General features: G+C 51.2%; 1 protein-coding gene across 1 annotated transcript in view; it reads right to left on the reverse strand.

Moving 5' to 3' along the window:
- Positions 1-2,113: 2,113 nt before the first annotated feature.
- CLPB (caseinolytic mitochondrial matrix peptidase chaperone subunit B) overlaps positions 2,114-18,667 on the reverse strand; it is a 136,785-nt gene continuing 120,231 nt past the window's right edge. Inside the window, exons 8-16 of the mRNA XM_046637706.1 lie at positions 17,910-17,987; positions 16,604-16,659; positions 11,325-11,369; positions 10,795-10,956; positions 5,164-5,320; positions 4,257-4,330; positions 3,979-4,098; positions 3,651-3,755; positions 2,114-3,247 (exon numbers count right to left, since the gene is read on the reverse strand). Coding sequence (XP_046493662.1) covers positions 2,999-3,247; positions 3,651-3,755; positions 3,979-4,098; positions 4,257-4,330; positions 5,164-5,320; positions 10,795-10,956; positions 11,325-11,369; positions 16,604-16,659; positions 17,910-17,987 — 1,046 coding nt within the window. The 3' untranslated portion in view covers positions 2,114-2,998. The remainder of the gene's footprint in view (positions 3,248-3,650; positions 3,756-3,978; positions 4,099-4,256; positions 4,331-5,163; positions 5,321-10,794; positions 10,957-11,324; positions 11,370-16,603; positions 16,660-17,909; positions 17,988-18,667) is intronic.

Here is an 18,667-nt window from a genome sequence, read left to right on the forward strand (position 1 = left end):
TAGCATGCTATGGAAGTATAAGAGGGGTCCAACATCACCTAGGAGGTCTAGCCAAGAATCCTAAGAAGTGATACTTAAGTTCCTCGAAATCTGAGAGTCTAGCCTGTCCCCTTGCCTCCTCTCAGTAAGGTGGCCACTCTGCTTTCTTGTACAAAAGTTATCTGGTTTTGAGTTACATGCCTGCTGCTCCTGCCACAGTTGAATGAACCAAGGGACTGACAGCCAGGCATAAGACCTTAATCCAGTAGGAATGTCCCATATAGGATGGTCACTGACTGACTCAATTGGACATTTATATTGGACTATATATGAAGTGAAGTCTGAACACTAAAAAGAGTGAAAGGAGAAGAAACAGAGACAGCAGGAGACAAAGAAGTAGAAAAAGAATAGTAAAGTCAAAATAATGGCAGTTACAACCTCGTGGTATTGGATTGGAATTGTCGGTATCAATATGAACTCATGGCTTTTAATAAAATACAGATAGATAGATATAACAATAAATTCAGATGTGTGATGCATGTGTTCATATACATACATATATTTCCCAGCTCTGTGTGCTGAAGAGGCCCGGAAGCAATGACACTCCAGTACCAGTATCCACACCTAGTGCCCAGATCTTGGTTTCTAAGTACCATTCTCGAATAAAAGAAACCAGGAGCTGCTTGGAGAAATGGCTGATGTTAGGGCTGGGACAGGAAAAATGTGAGTGAACTTGGAACATCTTGTGGTGTCAGAAAGTAAGGCACTGCTAAAAAAAAAAAAAAAGATGGGGGCAATGTTGAAACAACACAGGAGCCAACCTGAAAGTATTCCCAATGGCCAAACTAGGTCAATATGAGCAATGATATTAACTACATTAGTATCAGATTATAACCCATAGAATAAAACAAATTTCCATTAGTTTATACTGTTATAAATAAATTACTGAATAAGTAAATTGGGGAAAAGAGATAGCTGTTCCTTACAGTAGAATACCAATTAATACAGATGGATAATGAAACCGAAAGTCATCACTAGGCAAATACAACACGAAGACTTGTAAGCAAGGACCATTGAGAGATACTAACATCAGTGGGTAAAATTCTAAGGATAAATAAGACATTTGCACAGCTTTGAAGTATCTCACCATAAGGTTCTTATTAATTTCAAAGGAGAAATCAGTAACTTTACAGCGGAGAAACCTGGCACACACCGCTTCAGCCACGTGATCAAAGTTAACATCTCCCCCGCTAGGTCTGAGGCACTGAGAAGGCATGGCATCACTTCTGGGGTAGTCTTACCAAAACGCAGACCCTCAATCTAATCAGGTGAAAACCGCAGCCAAACCCAAATTGAGGGACATTCAACAAAATAACTGGCCTAGACATTTCAAAAGAGTCAAGGTCATGAAAGGGACAGAAAGATGGAGGAACTGTCACAGGCTGAAGGAGACAAAGGGAGCATGACAACAAACTGCAATGCGGGATCCTGGATTGGCGCCTGGACCAGAGACAGGACATCAGTGGGAAAACTGGCAAAACTGGAATGTCTACAGATTAGTTAGTAGTACTGTATCAATGTTAATTTCCTGGTTTTAATAATTATACTATGGTTTTGTAAGATGTTATTATTAGGAGAAGCTAGGTGAAGGGTATCTGGAACTCTACTATTTTTGCAACTTTCTGTTAAGTCTTAAATTATTTCAAAATAAGAAGTAAAAAAAGAAGAAATAATAAAAAAGAAAAGCAGTCACTGAGGTAGGGAGCAGCAGACTCAGCTCCTTGAGGGATCAGACGGTGACTGCTGGAGCATCTGCTGGAGCCCACGTCCTGACTTCTGACTGCTTTATACCCACCGTGTTGTTAGGACATTCCTCCATCACTCACGGGACTTTGATTGCTGCCCCTGTTTTCTGCTTCCTGAAAGAGACTACCTAACACCAAAAGAGGGTTCCACAATGGCCCTGCAGGGGGAGGATAACGGGGTGGTGGTCAATTGTGGCTACTGCAGATGGTGCCAAAGGATGCACCACGCCCGCTGTGCCCTGCTAAGCTGAGGGTGAAACATGGTTGGTCTTCGGAAAACCCTCGGGGGATGGCGTGCAGACCCTGTGCGTAGTGACTAAGACGCAGACTGCACATGGTGCTGTTTATTCCAGGCTAACTTAACTGGGACAGTACAGACAGGGCACAGCCTGATCCCACGACCTCTCCCCCTACAGCTCTCCAACATCTATGTTGTCCGTCTCCTGAAGGAGGCCCCCCAGAGCTGAGCTTGCTTGGTCATCTGGTACTGCTGTTTAGTCCCAGAGTAGAGCAGTCAGCCTTCCTCCTGGAGGTGCCCACGCTGGCCTAGTTCCGAGGCTGGAGAAACATGGTCTAGCCTGACCCCAGCACGAAGGGTGAGGAGGATCAGTAGCTATGATAGGGCGGTTGAAGGGGGAAGGGTTCTATGGGCCCCTTCCCCTTGGAATTTTAGGGCATGGGCAAGGGGTAGCCACGGCCTAAACTGCAGAACCTCTGTGCCTGGGCCTCTGCACTCTTCGTCCACTGTCCGTGGAGATGTTCTGGGGACTCAGCTGCATGAAGGCCAGCAAAGGGTGGCAGGTCACAGCCTGGTCCCCATCTTCTTCCAGCCAGATCTGTTCTTAGCTGCCATAGTTCTGAGCTTCCAGGGAACATGATAAAGTTCCAGAGACTGTGGGGCTTGGGGATCATGCTGAAGGACAGAGATAAGGGACCTCCGTCCCCTCCCTGCCTTGAAGGGGTGGAGGGCAGTTCCTCTCCTGGAAACTTGTTAGTAGGTTTGGGGCCCACGATGAAGGGGCCAGGGGAGGGCAAAATTCCTGCTTTCGACTTGGGGCTGAGGAGGGGTCCTCCAGGGGCTGTGAGGAGGTAAGAGGCCTTAGGCTGGGTGGAGAAGAGCGAGAGGCATGAGGGGAAGCTAGGTCGGTTCCCATGCCACAGCTGAGGGGCCTTTATTGGATGTTGAGGGCATGGAGAGGCAGGTAAAGTAGATGCTAGAGGGTGTGGCACACCTTCTCAGGGTGTAGTGGTGCCCGGATGTCCAGTTTGCGGGTCTTGCTGTCCTTGTCGATGATCTCCAGCCGCAGCTTGGGTGGACGCTTCTCAGCCTTGGGGGAGGGCAGTTCAGGGCTCTTGAGTAGCTGCTTGTCTGAGTCCTCCACAGTGATGCGCAGAGTACAGCCCCCCGGCAGAAGGTCCTGCTCGTAGGCAGCCGCCAGCTGGTTCACCACACGGCGCTCTACCTGCAGGCAGTAGGTGGAGTGGTCATCACTGCCAAGGCCGGGGCCAGCTTGTGGCCTGAGCCCAGAGGCCACACTCTGTTACTCATGGACAAGTACTTACTCTGGCTTCAGTTCTCTCATCTGCAAAGGGCTAACAACACAGAACCTGTAGGCCTGTGCTAACGACTCAGTGACGTCAGTTTCTGAGGTTCCCAATTCAGTGCCCCATCCTGGTGGGAGGTCATACTCGGTTACCCTCCAGGACAGGGGTTTTATTGATCAGATTGTGTTTTTGTTCTGAAGGTATGAACAATTCCAGCAGCCAGACTCTAGGGAGACAGGCTGGGAGCCCCAGGACTGGGTCTTGGGGCAATGGGGAGGGACGTGTGGAGGTGCCTCACTTCTCCCAGGCTCCTGTGCTCACCTCATGCTTGATGGAGCGGGCGCCATAGTGTACATTGTAGCCGTCGACCAACACGTCTGCCACCTCGCGGTCCCAGAGCAGTGTGATGTTGTGCCTTTGCTTGGCCTGAGACAGGTTAGATAGGAGCATGGCTGCATGTGGCCCAGTGCTTTCCATCTCTCACCACTCTGGCCTGAGGCCTGGGCCTGTGAGAGACTATGGGCTCCCATGGCCACTGGCCCCACACCGCTGTGCTCCACCTTTTGGGAGGGGGTGTTTCAAGCCCAGTGTTCCCTGCTTTCCAGTGGGCAGATGTCCCATCCCCACCCATAGCAGGCCCCACTCTTACCCTCTTGGCCCAGAAGTTCAGTTCTTTGTTGACTAGCTGGATGAGCTCCGAGTGGCAGAAGGGGAGGAAGTAGACGATCTCATTGATTCGTCCCAGAAACTCATCCCTGCGGAAATGAGCCTGCAGGGCCAGGTTAGGGGGCGGTGAGCTCAGCGACCCGGAGTGGGTAAAGGAAATTACTGGACTCCAATGGGGAAGAGTGGGGGGCTTCCATATCTTTAGGATGGCAAAGAGGACCCCCACAACCCAAGGCCCAAGCAAGGACAAAGACCTCTTACTTTTAGGATGGGGCGAATCACATTCTCCTTGAAGTTCTTTGAGATAGTGATCTTGTCATTAATCTGGACGTCCCCTGTGGAGACAGAATCATAAATTGCCCATTCCCCACACCCAGGGAGCTTCGGGAACTGTGCCTGCTCCTGGGCCCCATCCACGAAAAGAGCCCTGGTCCTGCTCCTGATGGTCAGTGTGATCCTGTCAAGGTCTCAGGCTCTCCGGGCCTCAGCCTGGTCTCCTCACCCGAACGGTGAGAGGAAGGGACTGGGTACTTTTTAGGCCCTTCCAGCTCTCCTGTGCTACAAAGCCTGGAGTTCCTGAGGGTGGGAGATGTGTGAGGGAGGGGAGGGGAGAGGAGAAGAGTCAGGACCAAGGCTTGAGTTCTGACTTGGAAGAAGGGGGTTGGAGGTTCAATCCCAAACAAAAAGGTGACAGACATGGCCTCCTGCCTGATGCTCTCCCTTTCCAGCACTCTCCAGGGCCCACCAACACAGGAAGCCTCTCTAGCTGAAAAAGGTTGTGTCCATCTCTGTATAGTTTCTGATCTGCCATTCCCCTTGTTGTACCAAAGTGTCTCTATCTGTTGAGTGTGCATCTCTTCAGTCCCCTAAGACCCCGGCCTCTTCTTGGCCCCTCGCCCTGGGATGGCTCTGTCCACTTCTTTGTCTGAAGCCCTTCTGTCACCCGAGAGACTTGGAGCTCTCTTGAGGAAGTGGTGGTAGTCTCTCTGTCTGTCTCCCTCCACTATCTGGTATGGTGCTTGGTGTCTGGTCAGCGCCAGCTAAGGACAAAGACACCTACCAGGACCTTCACCTGGGCCCAGGACCCCAGTGCCATCCTTGTCACCAGATGTACCGGAGGCCTGGTCACTTGCCCAGTTGCCCAGAGGGCTCAGGCCCTGTGCCATACCAAGGTTCTCGGCGATACGGTTATGGCTCATCTCCAAAGCTTCCTGCCTCAGCTGCAGTGCGTGCTGTGCGATCTCATCGCTGGCCACATTGGAGGTCATGATGAAGATGGCATCCTTGCAGTCGATGGTCTTCCCTTTTCCATCAGTCAGCCGGCCCTGGGAAGGAACAGTGACTGCATGGTTAGGGAGCTGTAAGGCTGGGTATCTCTTCCAGGAGGTCTTTCTAGAACCCCTGTGCCTCCCCCTCTCCCTGGCAGAGTCAGCTGTTCTCTCCTCTGGGTTCTCTGAGCACTGTTCTCACACCTTGGCTGCAACTGCTCATCCACTGAGGGGCTCCAGGTGAGATGGCACGTCCTGTTGGGCATCTCTCAGGGCACCCAATCACCCTTGGCATCCAGAATTCAGCCTGATTACACAGGCATCCATCTAACACACTTTCCTGGAGGCCCATTCTGGCCAGGCTCCGTGCTGGGGCACTGGGGACTCATTGAGCCTTCGACACGCTCCCCGTGTACAGGAGTGAGGCCCCGGAAACAAGCAAAGACAATTCAGTGGGTTAGGTGTCATGGTAAATGGAAGCCCTGGTTGCTGCAGGAGTTCAGAGGAGGGTATCCCACAGGGCCACGTGAGGACTAGATAAATGAACTGAAACAGGGACAACCTATGCATCTTTGGAGCTGTCCTCTGGCCCGACAGAAAGGGCTAGAAAATAAGGCTCCTCTTTTGACCAACTTGAGAAGTTTCCTTGGAATCTTCACCTCTTTCTAGACATAGAAGAAAGCACCTATACTGGAGACAGATGCACCATGGAAAGAGAAAAGGAGCAACAGCAGAGGGAAGAGACAGAAGAATGAGTAAAGTACAGCTGTCTGTGGCCATCCAGTTCAAGGGCAGGGAGCTCCGCCCACTCAGCAAATCCCAAGGTCAGCACTGTACGAGAGCACTCCGCAGTCATTCACAGCAAAAGCGACAATCAGGGCCTCAATGAGAGGAGCAGATGGAGTAACAACAGGGACTCTGATGGGGCACGTCCACCTCCACTACAGGTGCCCTGCCTAGTGCTTTCCGTGCACTAAACGTCACTCCACAAGAACAGAGGCTGGGTCCTCTGGGTTCTCACTGGGTCCTAGAATTGTCTCTGGCACACCGTAGATGTTCAGTACCTGCTTGCTGAATGGCTGAACCCTCACAACCCCTACAAAGAAACTGAGGCTCAGAGAGGTTAAGTAACTTGTTCAAGGTCTCACAGTTAGAAAATAGTAGAGCTGAGGCTAGAACCGTCTGACTCCAGAGCCCATGCCCTTCCCTCTGCACCAGGCCCCTGAGGTTATACCTACAGCGCTGGATAAATAAGGCCTCATGCAACTTTCAAAATAAAAATTTCTCAGAATTCTGCCAAATTCAGTTTGCTTCCTTTGATCCTCACTGGAGAGAAGCAACTGGGACAGGTGTGGGGAGAGGGAGCCCTGCATGGGATTTCCTCTGGGTTGCAGACAAAGCACAGCTCCTGCCAAGCTGCAGACCATGGCTCTGGGTTGGGTCACTGACCTCAGCCTGTCGGCTCCTGCCTGAGCCCGCCTTGCCGGCACCCAGTCCTCCCCAAGCCTCTCCCTTGCCCTGGCGGTGGGGGCTCGCCTCAGGGTCAGTCCTGCTTCTAACGCCAGTGCAATGGCAGACCAGCTCTGGCCCTCAGCAGCAAGAGAGGAAGGAATGTGCATTAACTGAGCACCTACTGCATGCTGGGCATGGTGTCAGGTGCTTTTCAGCCTCGCTCAGAGGCTGCTGGCACAGGCCTCTAAGAAAGTGTTAGTTCCAAGGGGGTCTACTCCAAAGTGGCTTCGCGATCCAGGTCCTAGTCGCTCTCCTATCCATGCCTTGGGGCAGGAAGAGGGGAAGGTAAGGGTGTAAGTGGATGTTCCTGAGTTTTGCCATTAGCTGTCCTGCTTACGGGTTACAATATGACAGATTCTACTCAGGCCAATTCTAGTTTTGGGGACCAGGTCTGCATATGTGTGTGATGTGCCCAAGTGTGTGCACATGACACTGTGTTCGCAGAGTGCAACCCTGAGAAGTGAGCGCACACACTGCTGTACTAGCCAGGGCAATAACCAGCGGCAATTTCATTCTGAGAGAGCAAAGCTCTGCTCGTAACTGGGCATGAGGATGGGTCCCAGGTGGGTGAGGGGAGCAGGTGCAGGGTATGACTGACCCAAAGGGTGACTTCCACAGTGCTCCTTCTCCTCAGGGTCTTTGGCAATAAAGATGTGCCTCCAAGAGGGAGCTGTCACTGTCCCACCTCCCAGACAACTGGAGTGCGCACGTCCTGGGTAGGGGGCGAATCTTCACCCCAGGGTTATAGGGGTTGCTTTCCCACTATCTCATGTATGAATCCTTGAAAGGAGGAGAAGAGGGTGGGCTCCCTGGGGGCCAGTGTCTTCCTGGGACTTGGGCCCTGTGCTGTAGGCTCTGAGGTCACCAGCAAAGTGACCAGCATTAGCCCTGCTTGGTGTTTTGGTGAGAGCATTGGGCCTCCTGCTTTTCTGGGTCCAAGCTTGGGAGAGCTGGGCTGGGTGGGAATGAGGGGCTTCCCTCATGCCCCCAGACCGGATTAGGTGCCCTTACAACTTCCCGCAACTTATCCTAGAACAGGACTCACCATAGTGGGCTCAACTGCTTTTTGCTTCCTGTCTCCCGCACTCACCATGAACACCGAGGCAGGGACCGTGCCTGGTCTGTGTCCCCTCTGCCCCACACGGAACCACATTCTCTCGTTTGCCTCCTGCCTCTCTGGCAATTCCCTCTTTGACTCTCTCCTGAGAGGTCACAAGGCTCTGTTTAGCCCTCTCTTCTCCGCACACCATACTCTCCCTGGCTGAGAGATCTCATTCCTTCCTGCGGCTTCCATCCCCGCTGTGCTGAAGCACCCCTGAACCTCTACTTCCAGTCCAGACTCTCCAACTGACGAGCAGCGTCTTGGACACTGCCATCTGGCTGTCCTTCAGGCATCTCCTTCTCAACAATTTCAACCCTCAGCTCCTCACCTTCCTTGCCAATCTGCTGCTCGTCCTCCTGAGTTCTCTGCCTCAGTGGATGGCAGAAGTAGCCATCTGGTCACCCAGGCTGAAATCCTGTCACTGGTCATCCTCGGCCCCTCCCTCTCCTCACATTCAATCACCGAGCCCTGCACAGCTGACCTTCTGGTAGCTGTCTCCATCCCGCGGCCCTTGCTTTAGAGCAGGCCTCCCCAGCTCTAGCCTGGATTCTTCAATAGTCTCCTTGCAGCTCCCCTTTCTTCCTTCCAGTCCATTCTCTCACCGCTGCCTACAAGATCTTTATAAAGTGAAAACTTGATCATGTTTCTTTCTCGTTTAAAGTCTTTAAAGGCTCCTTATGATCTACCAAATAAATCCACACTCGTTTGCCCGGCATATTAACTGGCCCGTCTACCTTACCCACTCACCTCCACCACTCTGTTCTCGCCTTCCCTGCAAGTGGAGCCGTATGAACAGCTATGGTTCCCTGGATAGACCAGGCTGTCTCATGTCCCTGTGCTTCCGCACATTAAGTGTCTGCGGCCGGCCCTCCTCCACTCTGTTCACCTAGCAAATAGTTACTCATCCTTGGAAGGTTTGCTGAATTACTGCTGAATTAGTTAGTCAACAGAGCAGTTCCCCTGCCTCTGTGGGCTCTGGGAATGGCTGGAGTAAGCAAGGTCCCTGTCCTCAAGGAGCATACAAGCATAAATCTGGCTGAGCGATCTGAGATGGCAGCTTTCATCCACAGAACCAAGAGCATAAATATCAGAAACTGCAGTAGGCTGGCGGGGGCTGTAGGAAGGAGTTATTATCAACTCCCAAAAGGTAGTCAGTGTAGTGACAGCAGCTGGGGAGGGGTGGATGGGCTTACCCGTTAGGGTGGTAAGCATCTTCCAGGTGGGGCTGGTTGCATTTCAGTCAGCAGTTGCCTTCCCTCTCCCTGGGCCAAGGAGGCCATCAGAGGTATGTCTCCAGGGGTGTCAGAGGCCAGACAGGCTGCAGTGCTCACCCTCCCCGAGCTGGGCTCTCTCTTCCTGTGAATTCTTCACCGCATATCTACCTCTCTCTTTCGGGCCTAGCTGCATGGAGTTACTATTTAAGCTGGAGGATCTGTAACTGGACTGCCTGGGTTTGAATCCTGGATTCCTTCTTCCTAGCTGTGTGACCATGGGTGTCTTACCTCTCTCACTTTACTTCAGTTTCCCCATCTGTTATAGGGAGGCAGTAATAGTAACTATCTTCATAGGGTTGTTGGGAGGATTAAATAAGTTGATACCTGTAAATTTTTTAGAACAGTGCCTCATACATAAAGTGCAAAAATGTCAACTACTATCGGGCCTCTTTTCCACCCGTCTACTAGGCAGGCAGTTCCCAGAGGCCAGGTTTGAGTCTCGTCCATTGCTTGTACCTGAATCCCACCACGAGGGTGGAACAGAGTGGGAGGTCTCAGAGCACAGGTGTGGGAAACTGAGCATGTGACCTTTGAAGGACTGGCCTGCATCCCTCAGAGAGGAGTCCAGGGACAGGGAGCAGCTGAGGGGCTAGAAGACAGCAACAAAACTGCGGCAGGGGCAGGGATGCTGGGCCAGGCGAGGAAGGTGGGGGCAGCTGTGGGGACATTTGGAGCTGGGTCCTCCTGGCTTGGTACCTGGTGTGCTATTTCGTTCGGGGGAGTCCCTGCCTGCACCTCATCTAGTGCACTTATGACAAGGGAAGCAAAATCCCTTCGTGTTTTCCCAGGGCTGGAGGGGGCTCAATGGAAAAGGGGGCTGGACTCCATCAGCCCACATGCTGGCTAATATAGTCCCTGCACGGGAGCAGAAGAGGAGCCTCATGCTTGGGTCTGCAGGACCCCTGGACAAGACGGAGGGCACCTCCTCCCACGATCATAAGCTCTCCATCCCCTGCTCACGTAAGGTGGGGTACAGATCTTGGCTCCTCCATATGGTAGCTCTGTGGCCTTGGGCAAGTCATTTATAACCTCTCTGAACCTCAGTCCCTCCATCTGTAAAAATGAGACAGTTTCTACCTTGCCGGGCTATTGTGATGATCAGCGATAACATCTGTAAAGTCTTTAGCACAATCCCAGTACGTGGAATGTGCTGAGTGAAGGGGAGTTCTGCTCCATTTAAGCTCACTCCACCAGTGGGGGGACTGTCTAGCTTGTGATGAGCCTGGAGTTCACAGAAGAAAAGGGCTCCATGAGCCAGAAAGGTTCCTAGAGCTTATCTTGGATGCAGCCTCCTTGTTTGTCACACAAGCTCCCTGAGGCCTAGAGATGGAGCAGAGCTGGAACTTAAAATTCAGGTCTCTCTCTCTCTCCTGGCGCCTCTGCCCCACTCTGTCTCTCTAGAAGGTAGCTTAGGCAGCAACAAAATTTCAGCTCTTGGCAGTGCTGATCTTCCCTTAAGTGCCCAGCCTGGTCCTGGTGGAGAGGGGGAGAAGCCACATCTGCTAAGGGACTGAATGCACACATCGGGAGCAGCAAGTTGAGGAATGATCAGACAGGCCTCTGGGCCCTTGGTCCCTGCTGTTCACAGCTCCCCCATACCTCCAGGTGTCCCCTACTCTATCCTGGCCCAAACTGACTTTCACCTCATCAAACAGCTGCAGCATGATGGTGAGCACATCTGGATGGGCCTTGTCCACCTCATCAAAGAGCACCACAGCGTTGGGGCACTGCTTCAGCTTCTTGGTCAGCTGGCCACCCTCCTCGTGGCCAATGTAGCCTGGTGGGGACCCGATAAACTTGGCCACCTGGTAGAAGGAAGAAAACATGTGAGGAAGGCCTTTCTATGCTTTCAGTTTCCAATATGGGACATGCACGGGAAGATGGCTTTATACGCAAAGACTGCCTGTCTCAGCGAGGACAGCTGGGCTGTCTCCCGGAGTGGCAGGAATCCTGCCATGATGGGAGAGCAGTTAGATCTTCTCTATGTTTATTCCTCAGAGCAAATCCTATGCAAAACAGATCAGTGACCATGCTGCACACGTATGTCCCCAAAGGACAAATCCCAGGGCTACCAAATTATATCAGGCCCAAATGACAAGTCACATCAAAATACCCAGGCAGAGCCATGTTCACAGACCCCCCAAACCAGGCTCCACCGAGGACTCTCACTCACCTCATGCCGCTCCTGGAACTCAGACATGTCCAGCCTGATGAAGCCCTGTGTGGAAACAAGCAGGAGTCCATTCAGAGGCAGGAAGGCAGAAGGAAGGGTTAAGGAGGAGAGCATCTCACAGGTCCCCTAGGCTTTCAGACCCCACTAACCCAAGGTCTTCTATCCCCTTCTCATGATATATTTTTTTCTGGCTCCTTGTCTCCTTTTCTGTGTATTCCTTCTCCACGCGATTCCCTCATTTGCTACCTTAACAAACCCAAGTCACGTCCCTGCCTTTCTAAGTCTGGCTCAGAATGTCTTTTTTCAGGCTGGGTTCTACTGAGGTGATTATCACATCATCCACCCCGACTCCCCATCCACCCACCCACCCCACATTTCCAGAGGGCATCCTGTGTGTGCTGGGCACTGGAGCTACAACGGTGGACCAGTCCTGGTCTCTGTCCTCGAGGACCCACCCATCGAGAGGGGCAGGCAGACGTGGACAAAGTCAGTCACGATCAGCGTGGACAGTGATGAGATGGAGGGGAGTACCAAACACCCTGACAGCTACGTGCTGTCCTCGACTTGGTGAGTCTGTGTGGGCACATGTCCCTTTGTTTTAGTTTACTTCTTTTTTAAACTAACAAATCTACGTATTCACATGTCTTCATCTAAGAGCTATCCATAATGTAGCCTGCAGCCCCTCCCTGTCCACCGTTAAGCCCAGGGGTGTTTTCCAGGGAAGTGGCCCCTGGGGTGAGGTGATTAGGCCCAGGAAGAGGACATCTTGTAGTGTGGGGTTTGTGAGTTAACACAGGCAGAGTGCCCACTCCTTTCATGAAGAATTTAGCGATTTAGGGGGTTATAAGGGCGTTCGCAGGTGCCCTGTCTCTTGAACCAGACCAGCGTTCCCCACAATCCCCCAGGCTCCTGTCCTACCAGCACATGCTTCCATTCAAGAGAATGCACTCACCGAACACGCTTCTCCTGAGAGCTGGGGGGACGGGGCAGTAACGCTGAGAGTCTTATTATATATGTTATTTTTTATATAAATATATATGTTATAAATATTACATATATATTATACGTCTGAAACCCAGGTCACATTCTAGCTCAGCTGCTGGTCAGAAATTCACTCAGTGACGTACTTCTAGTTTCTTCTCTGTCCTGTCACTCTGCACCCAAGGTACAGGGTGGCAGAAAGAACCCTGGGCTGGGAGCCGGAGACTCAGCTTCCAGTCCCAGTTCTGCCACTGTCTGTGTGGCCCTGGGTATGCTATCTCCCCTTTTTTGAGTTGTAGTCTCTTCCTATGTAGCAGGCCCTTGGTTCCTCTCTCTGCCTCACTGGGGGCCTGAGGAGAGGACCTAACCCAAGAGGTGGGAAAGGGCTTGGGGAAATTATTAAGGTGACATGGGGGTGATCACTGCTATCAGAGCACACGGGGCAGGAGCCAGCAAGCACTGCTACAGGGCTCCGGCAGCTCAGCCAAGAGAGAGGCTTCAGGAAGGGTGGGGGGATGGACATGGGGAAGGTGGGAGTGCTGCCCAGAGGGAACAAGGGGCTGGGAGCCACGAGATGGGTGTCTGCTGATGATAGCTGACAGTCCCTGGGGGCCTACAATGTGCCTGGCAATGTTCTAAGGAAACTATAAAGGGCTTAGAACATGTACAAGTCTATGAGGTAAGTACTATTATCATCCCCACCTTACAGATGAGAAAACTGAGTCACAGATTAAAGTAACTTGCTCAAGGTCACCCAAGCTGGGCCATCTGGCTCCAAGCCACTATGCCCTACTGCCTCCTATTTCCCACTCTGTTAATCAGCTGGGATCTTGGCAGTCTTCATCTGAAGGGTTCTGAGCCTGGTGCCCAGCTAGCAATCAAGGTCGCAGGATATGGGGAGTACGGACTGTAGCGCTTACTTACGTCAAGTGACCTGGGTTCTAGTTGTTCTACTGATTTGCTGAGTAACTCTGAACAAGTCTCAGGGCTTGATTTTCTTGGCTGGAATAATTTTTGTTTCACATGATCTTAGCTCAGGGTTATCTAGAAGCAGGGCAGCAATGACAGTAATATCCAACATGCACTGATTGCTCACCACGTGCCATGAATGGTGCTTAGCATTTTATATCATTATCTCATTTAGCCTTCCTATCAACCCAATGAGACAGGCACATTAACGAAGCCATTTTACAGTGGAGAAAAGAGATGTAAACAGAGATCACAGCCAACTCCACAGGGTCGTTTAGAGTTGGATGTGAACCCAGGCAGGCGGACTTAGATCCCTGCTTTGATCGCTTCATCACACCACCACTACAACCCCAAGTCTTCAGGGCTCCACCACCCTCCTCCAGGATGAGACCACAGAACACCAGTAAGGCTCCTTCTCAAGGATTATTAACCCTAATAATGGAAGTTAACAAAGCTGCTCAATTTGGGAGAAGTAGTAGAAACTAAAGAGAGAAAAAAAATAAGCTCACAGATCTGACAAAAGAAATTATATAAATGTGCAAACAATGCCTTGTGAGGCAGCCTGGTCTGGAAATGTGACTCTTTACAAATGAGAAAACTAAGGATCAGAGAGCCAGAACTCAAATTCAAGTCACCGACTCCCAGGCCAGTGCTCCTTTCATTTAGGCAGATCTACCGTCACTGGGCCCTGTACACGACACCTCCCTTACATCATTCCCTGGGTCCTGTGGCATCAGGTAAATCTGTTAGACAGTAGACAGCTTACAGTCCAGGCCTGGCAGCCGTTTTTTTTTTTTTTGAGGAAGATTAGCCCTGAGCTAACATCTGTGCCCATCTTCCTCTATAGGTGGGACGCCTGCCACAGCACGGCTTGACAAGCAGTGCATAGGTCCGTGCCTGGGATCTGAACCAGCAAACCCCAGGACACTGAAATGGAGCATGCAGACTTAACTGCTATGCCACCAGGCCGGCCCCCAGGACTGCCAGATTTTGAAGGCAGATCTCAAACTTGCCTGTCACAATGTTTATGCTAAACACAGATTCTGTAATGAGTTGGCCCACAAGGCTGGTACAGGTAGAGTTCTAAAGAAGCACTAACTATGATTTAAAAATAAAATATATAGATGGTTATACTGGGCTTCTCAAGCCTCCATCTCCCTATGTGACATGGGGACAAACTGACAACTTCAATATCTAGCCTCCTATTGCAGCTGAGAACAACGGTATTGAGAGAAGAGTTGAGAGACTGGATTCTGATTTTACTTGTTTCTCTAACAAGTGACCTTAAACGAGCCCCTTAATGCTGTAGGGTCTCAGTTTTCTCATTTGCAAAGTGGGTCCAATTTAGCATCTATGCTATCTTCTTCATAGAATCAGAAAAGATGGTCGATGGGGTTCTGCTGTGGAAAGCACGAGGTGACGAAGTATGAGACAAAGGATCGATTGGGCACTTACTGTGTGCTAGAGCCTGAGCTGGCTTGTTCAGATTATCTCACTTGATGCTCACAACAACCTCAGACACAGGGTTGGAGAGCTTCCCTTTGAGGCAAGAGAGCTGAAACTTGGAGGGTGAGAGCTAAAACTTGGAGGGTGAAAGCCATCTGCCCAGGGCCAGTAGAAAGCAGAACTGGAACCTGCACAAAGGAATGGCTGGCTCCGGAGCCTTGAGCACCCAGTCCCTGCCTCCAAGGGCTGATGGTGGTCCTTCCGTCTCCCAGGTGAGACGTGTTGAAGGGCACCATCGTCACGCTTTCAGGACATCCTGCACTGGTGTGAATCTGTCTCTCATCTAGATGCTCCAACTGAGAAATTACTTGCATCATCAGTCTTTTAACAAGCCCTTCTCCTTTCTATACCAGCACATCAGCAGATCCTTTCCTCCTCCTTCTACTGTGTATGAAGACATATTAAGACAGCTTGGATAAGGAGATTATAATTTGTAATTAAATATTAACCTTTCTGACAGTATTAAAATTAAACCACTCAGAATTCTTCATCCCTAATCAGGTGGTTCCTGCCCGTAACTGCATCTTCCCTAATAGTCTTGCTAGTTTATGGCCCTTTCCAGAGTGCTAATTGTTTCAATTGCTGCCAACCTGATGAATTGTCTTAAAAACGCTATTTCGGTTGGAGCATATTAGTATGCCACGCGCTGCTTCTTGCCTGCCTGGCTGGCTCTGCTCTGGGTTTGGTTGAGGCAGAGCACAGCTACTGGCAGAGCCAAGGAGGCTTAAGAGCCTTCAGCCAGTTATAAGGCAGAAGGGGGCCAGGGATGCAGCTCAGGAGGACAGAGCCTCAGCTACCTGGTTTCTGTGGCCGTCAGGCTCTCAGGGAGGTGGCAAGGGGGCAGCTAGGCCAGAAACAGGACAGGAGGTGTCCAGGACTCTGCTGCTAGGGTCATTTGGCTGGCAGAGGCTTGGGAAACTCCTAACTGCCTCAGCTGAGGAGGCTTTCCATAACTAGGCAAGGGCATCTGAGATCGTGGGCAGTCTCCCGTGGTGGACAGTGGGACTTCAGCCTCCACATGGAACGCTGGTACAAAGAAGAATGTTTGGCTTCAGCTGAAATGTTTCTGCAGTCTCCAAGGACTGCTCTCTCTGACATTTCTCTCTGTGTGAAAGCATTTCCTGTCAGCCCAAAGTCAAACGAGCATGCCTTGGAAAGCCAGAGTCTGAACAAATAGGGCACAGGGACAGCACTTCCCCATGCAGAATTCAGGCTCCAGGTCATGGGGGAAAGAGGACTGTGACCACCCTACAGCTTAAGGCATAAGAAACCACGTTGAAAAGCTCCTGTAGGATGGAGAGAGCAACAAGGCTTCCTCTCTTACAACTTGTTTTCTCCCACAGGCCCCAAGATTCCAAGACACCCTCTAGCAAGGCCTTGAAGGCACTGGACAGTAATGGTATGTTTCTAAAGCTGTTTACCCTCTCCAGACTGAGTTCCTCGGGGCAGGGAGAGTGTCTTAATAACCACCGTATCTTCAGCATCTAGTACAATACCTGGCACAGAGTAGATGCTTGAAAATATTGTATGGATGAATCTCACTGGGTTCTCCTAAGTGCCCCAAGAGTGAGGCAAGGCAAGGATTGTCTTCTTATTTCACAGATGAAGAAACCAAGGCACAAAGAGGTTGGATAACTTGCCCAAATTCCTGGAGCAATTGGTGGCCCAGCTGGGGCCAGCACTGAGGCCTGCTTCCCGGGCCAGGGCCTGGCCTACCTTTCCCATTGGCTATTGCTGAATTCAAGGAGCCTAGGACTTTTAGGGCTGGCAGGAGTGGCAAGGTCTCCATGGCCTACAGATCAGGCCTAGGTCCCAGCTCTTACCTTTTTGGCATCTTTGTGCATATATTTGGCTGTCTGCTTGGCCAGCTCTGTTTTTCCTAGTAAGAAGGAGAGGAGAGGTGTTGGGTTAGGACCAGATGACTATCTCCTGGAATGAAAGAATATTAGAAATGCATGGACACTGGAAATACTATATTTTATGGTTGGGAATGTTGAGGCTCAGATAGGGTCGGTGACTCTCCCAGTCTCTGAGGGAATTAACGGTGAAGCTGGGACCAGAATCAAAGTCTACACTGCATCTTGATTTTTCTGTGGATAGAGATTGAGGCTTTTTGTCTACAGGAGCATCCTAAGAATAGGCGGTTGACTCTTATAATCCAGAGCCAACTTGTTCTTTCAAGTCCAGCACAAACCTTGCCTCTCGGAAGAGCACCCTGACTTCCTGGCTCACTGCCCTACATCTCACTAGACACCCATGGTCTTGTCATCCAGCCTGGCCCAGGAGCCACAGGCCGAAGAGAGGCAGGGAGGGGATGAAGTGCAGCTCTTCTTAGCTTCATAGCCTCTTTCTGTAACATAAAGAAGGAATGACAACACCAAAGTGGTGGCTCTGAAGTGCCATTTGCTATGATGGTCAAGCCCCTGGAAGTCATTGTCTGGTACAGGAAGTCAAGTTCTACAGTATCATAGTGAGATCATGGTAACCTTTTGGGACTCTACATCTGAAGGAGAGCTAGGCCCAAGAAGATGCTGAGAGGGGAAGAGAAGGAAACACACACATGAAGATCCCCCTCAAGACAATGGTGGGAGGTGGTGGTGCAGGTGGGGCGGTCTGCAAGGGCGGAGAGTGAGGGGGTGAGAATGATTCAGATAATCGAGCCTGAGTGGTTAGAAAAATACCCAACCCATTTTATTGTAACCAACTTTGCTATGCACCTAGCACTGTGCTGGCCATCAAGGGCTTTCTTTAGCTTCCTGGAGGGTTATATCCCAGGCTGTACTGAATAAGGTTGGTGTGCTGGGCAGTGGAGGCAGTTCAGCTGTTCCCAAAGGGGAGCCTTGAGGGATGCAGAGTGGCTGGACAAGGCTAATAGGCCCCAAAGGGCCTGGCCCTTCAGGTGAATTAAGCCCTGCACCACAGCTTCCAGAGGGAGGGCCATAATTCCAGCTGTTTCTGATATGTCGGATGACCATCCTGCTGGCTCTGTAGTTTGGAGGCAGTTGTTTTGGGAGCTGGAGTTGAACCAGAGGTGGGTCGGCTGACCCTGGCCCACAGCAGCTGGGGCTGTCAGGTTTGGGCAGGCGCTCCCCCGCTCTCCTTCCCCACTGGCTGATGCGCTCCCATTACCTATTCCAGATGATCCCAAGAAGAGGAAGACCAGAGGGTGTTCTTCGTCGTACCAGCCATTCTCCTTCCTCCGGATCGCTATGGCCAAATACACAAGACGGGAGGACAGGGAGGGAGGCAGATAAATCAATGACACAAAAGGCAGGATAATTATCACTAAGTATACAATATGTTTTACTGCTCTGCGCCCACTCAAAGTCCTCACTACCATTAGTGCTGCCTAATCTGATTAGCTGGCAAGGCCCCTAGAGACACCTAATCAGGTTAGCATGGATTTGGAAAGCTGCCCAGAGCAGATTTCGGATAAAGTTTTCCAGGATGAGCACTCAGCGTTGCCAGGGAAACTGAAAGGCGGGTGGATGGTGAATGGAGGTGAAGGGGGTGGGGGTTGGTGAAGGAGAATTCGAAAGGAACTTTAGCTCTCGGCTAGTTACCCAGCCACTCATCACTGGTAGGAGACTGAGCATGTCTCCTATGCAAATAGGAGAGGCAGAGCCCATGGTAGGCCCCTGGGGATCTGGGGTGTAAGCTCTGGATTCTTTCCCATTTGGGGGAAACCAAGATCTGGTGCCACTGTCTGGAAATACAAACAAATGCCCTTCCTCGAAGCCAATTAACAGTAGTGTGGACACAGAGGGCACAGAAGGGTGAGCCCCTTGGTTACCATCTCCACTAACCATGGCCTCCAATGGGGTGCAGGGTGGGGGGAGTGGGACAGATCTGTACCAGGTTCCCTGGGGGCTCAGCTCTGCTAGGGC

This window comes from Equus quagga, chromosome 14, assembly GCF_021613505.1.
Source record: "Equus quagga isolate Etosha38 chromosome 14, UCLA_HA_Equagga_1.0, whole genome shotgun sequence".
NCBI classification, from domain to species: Eukaryota; Metazoa; Chordata; class Mammalia; order Perissodactyla; family Equidae; genus Equus; species Equus quagga.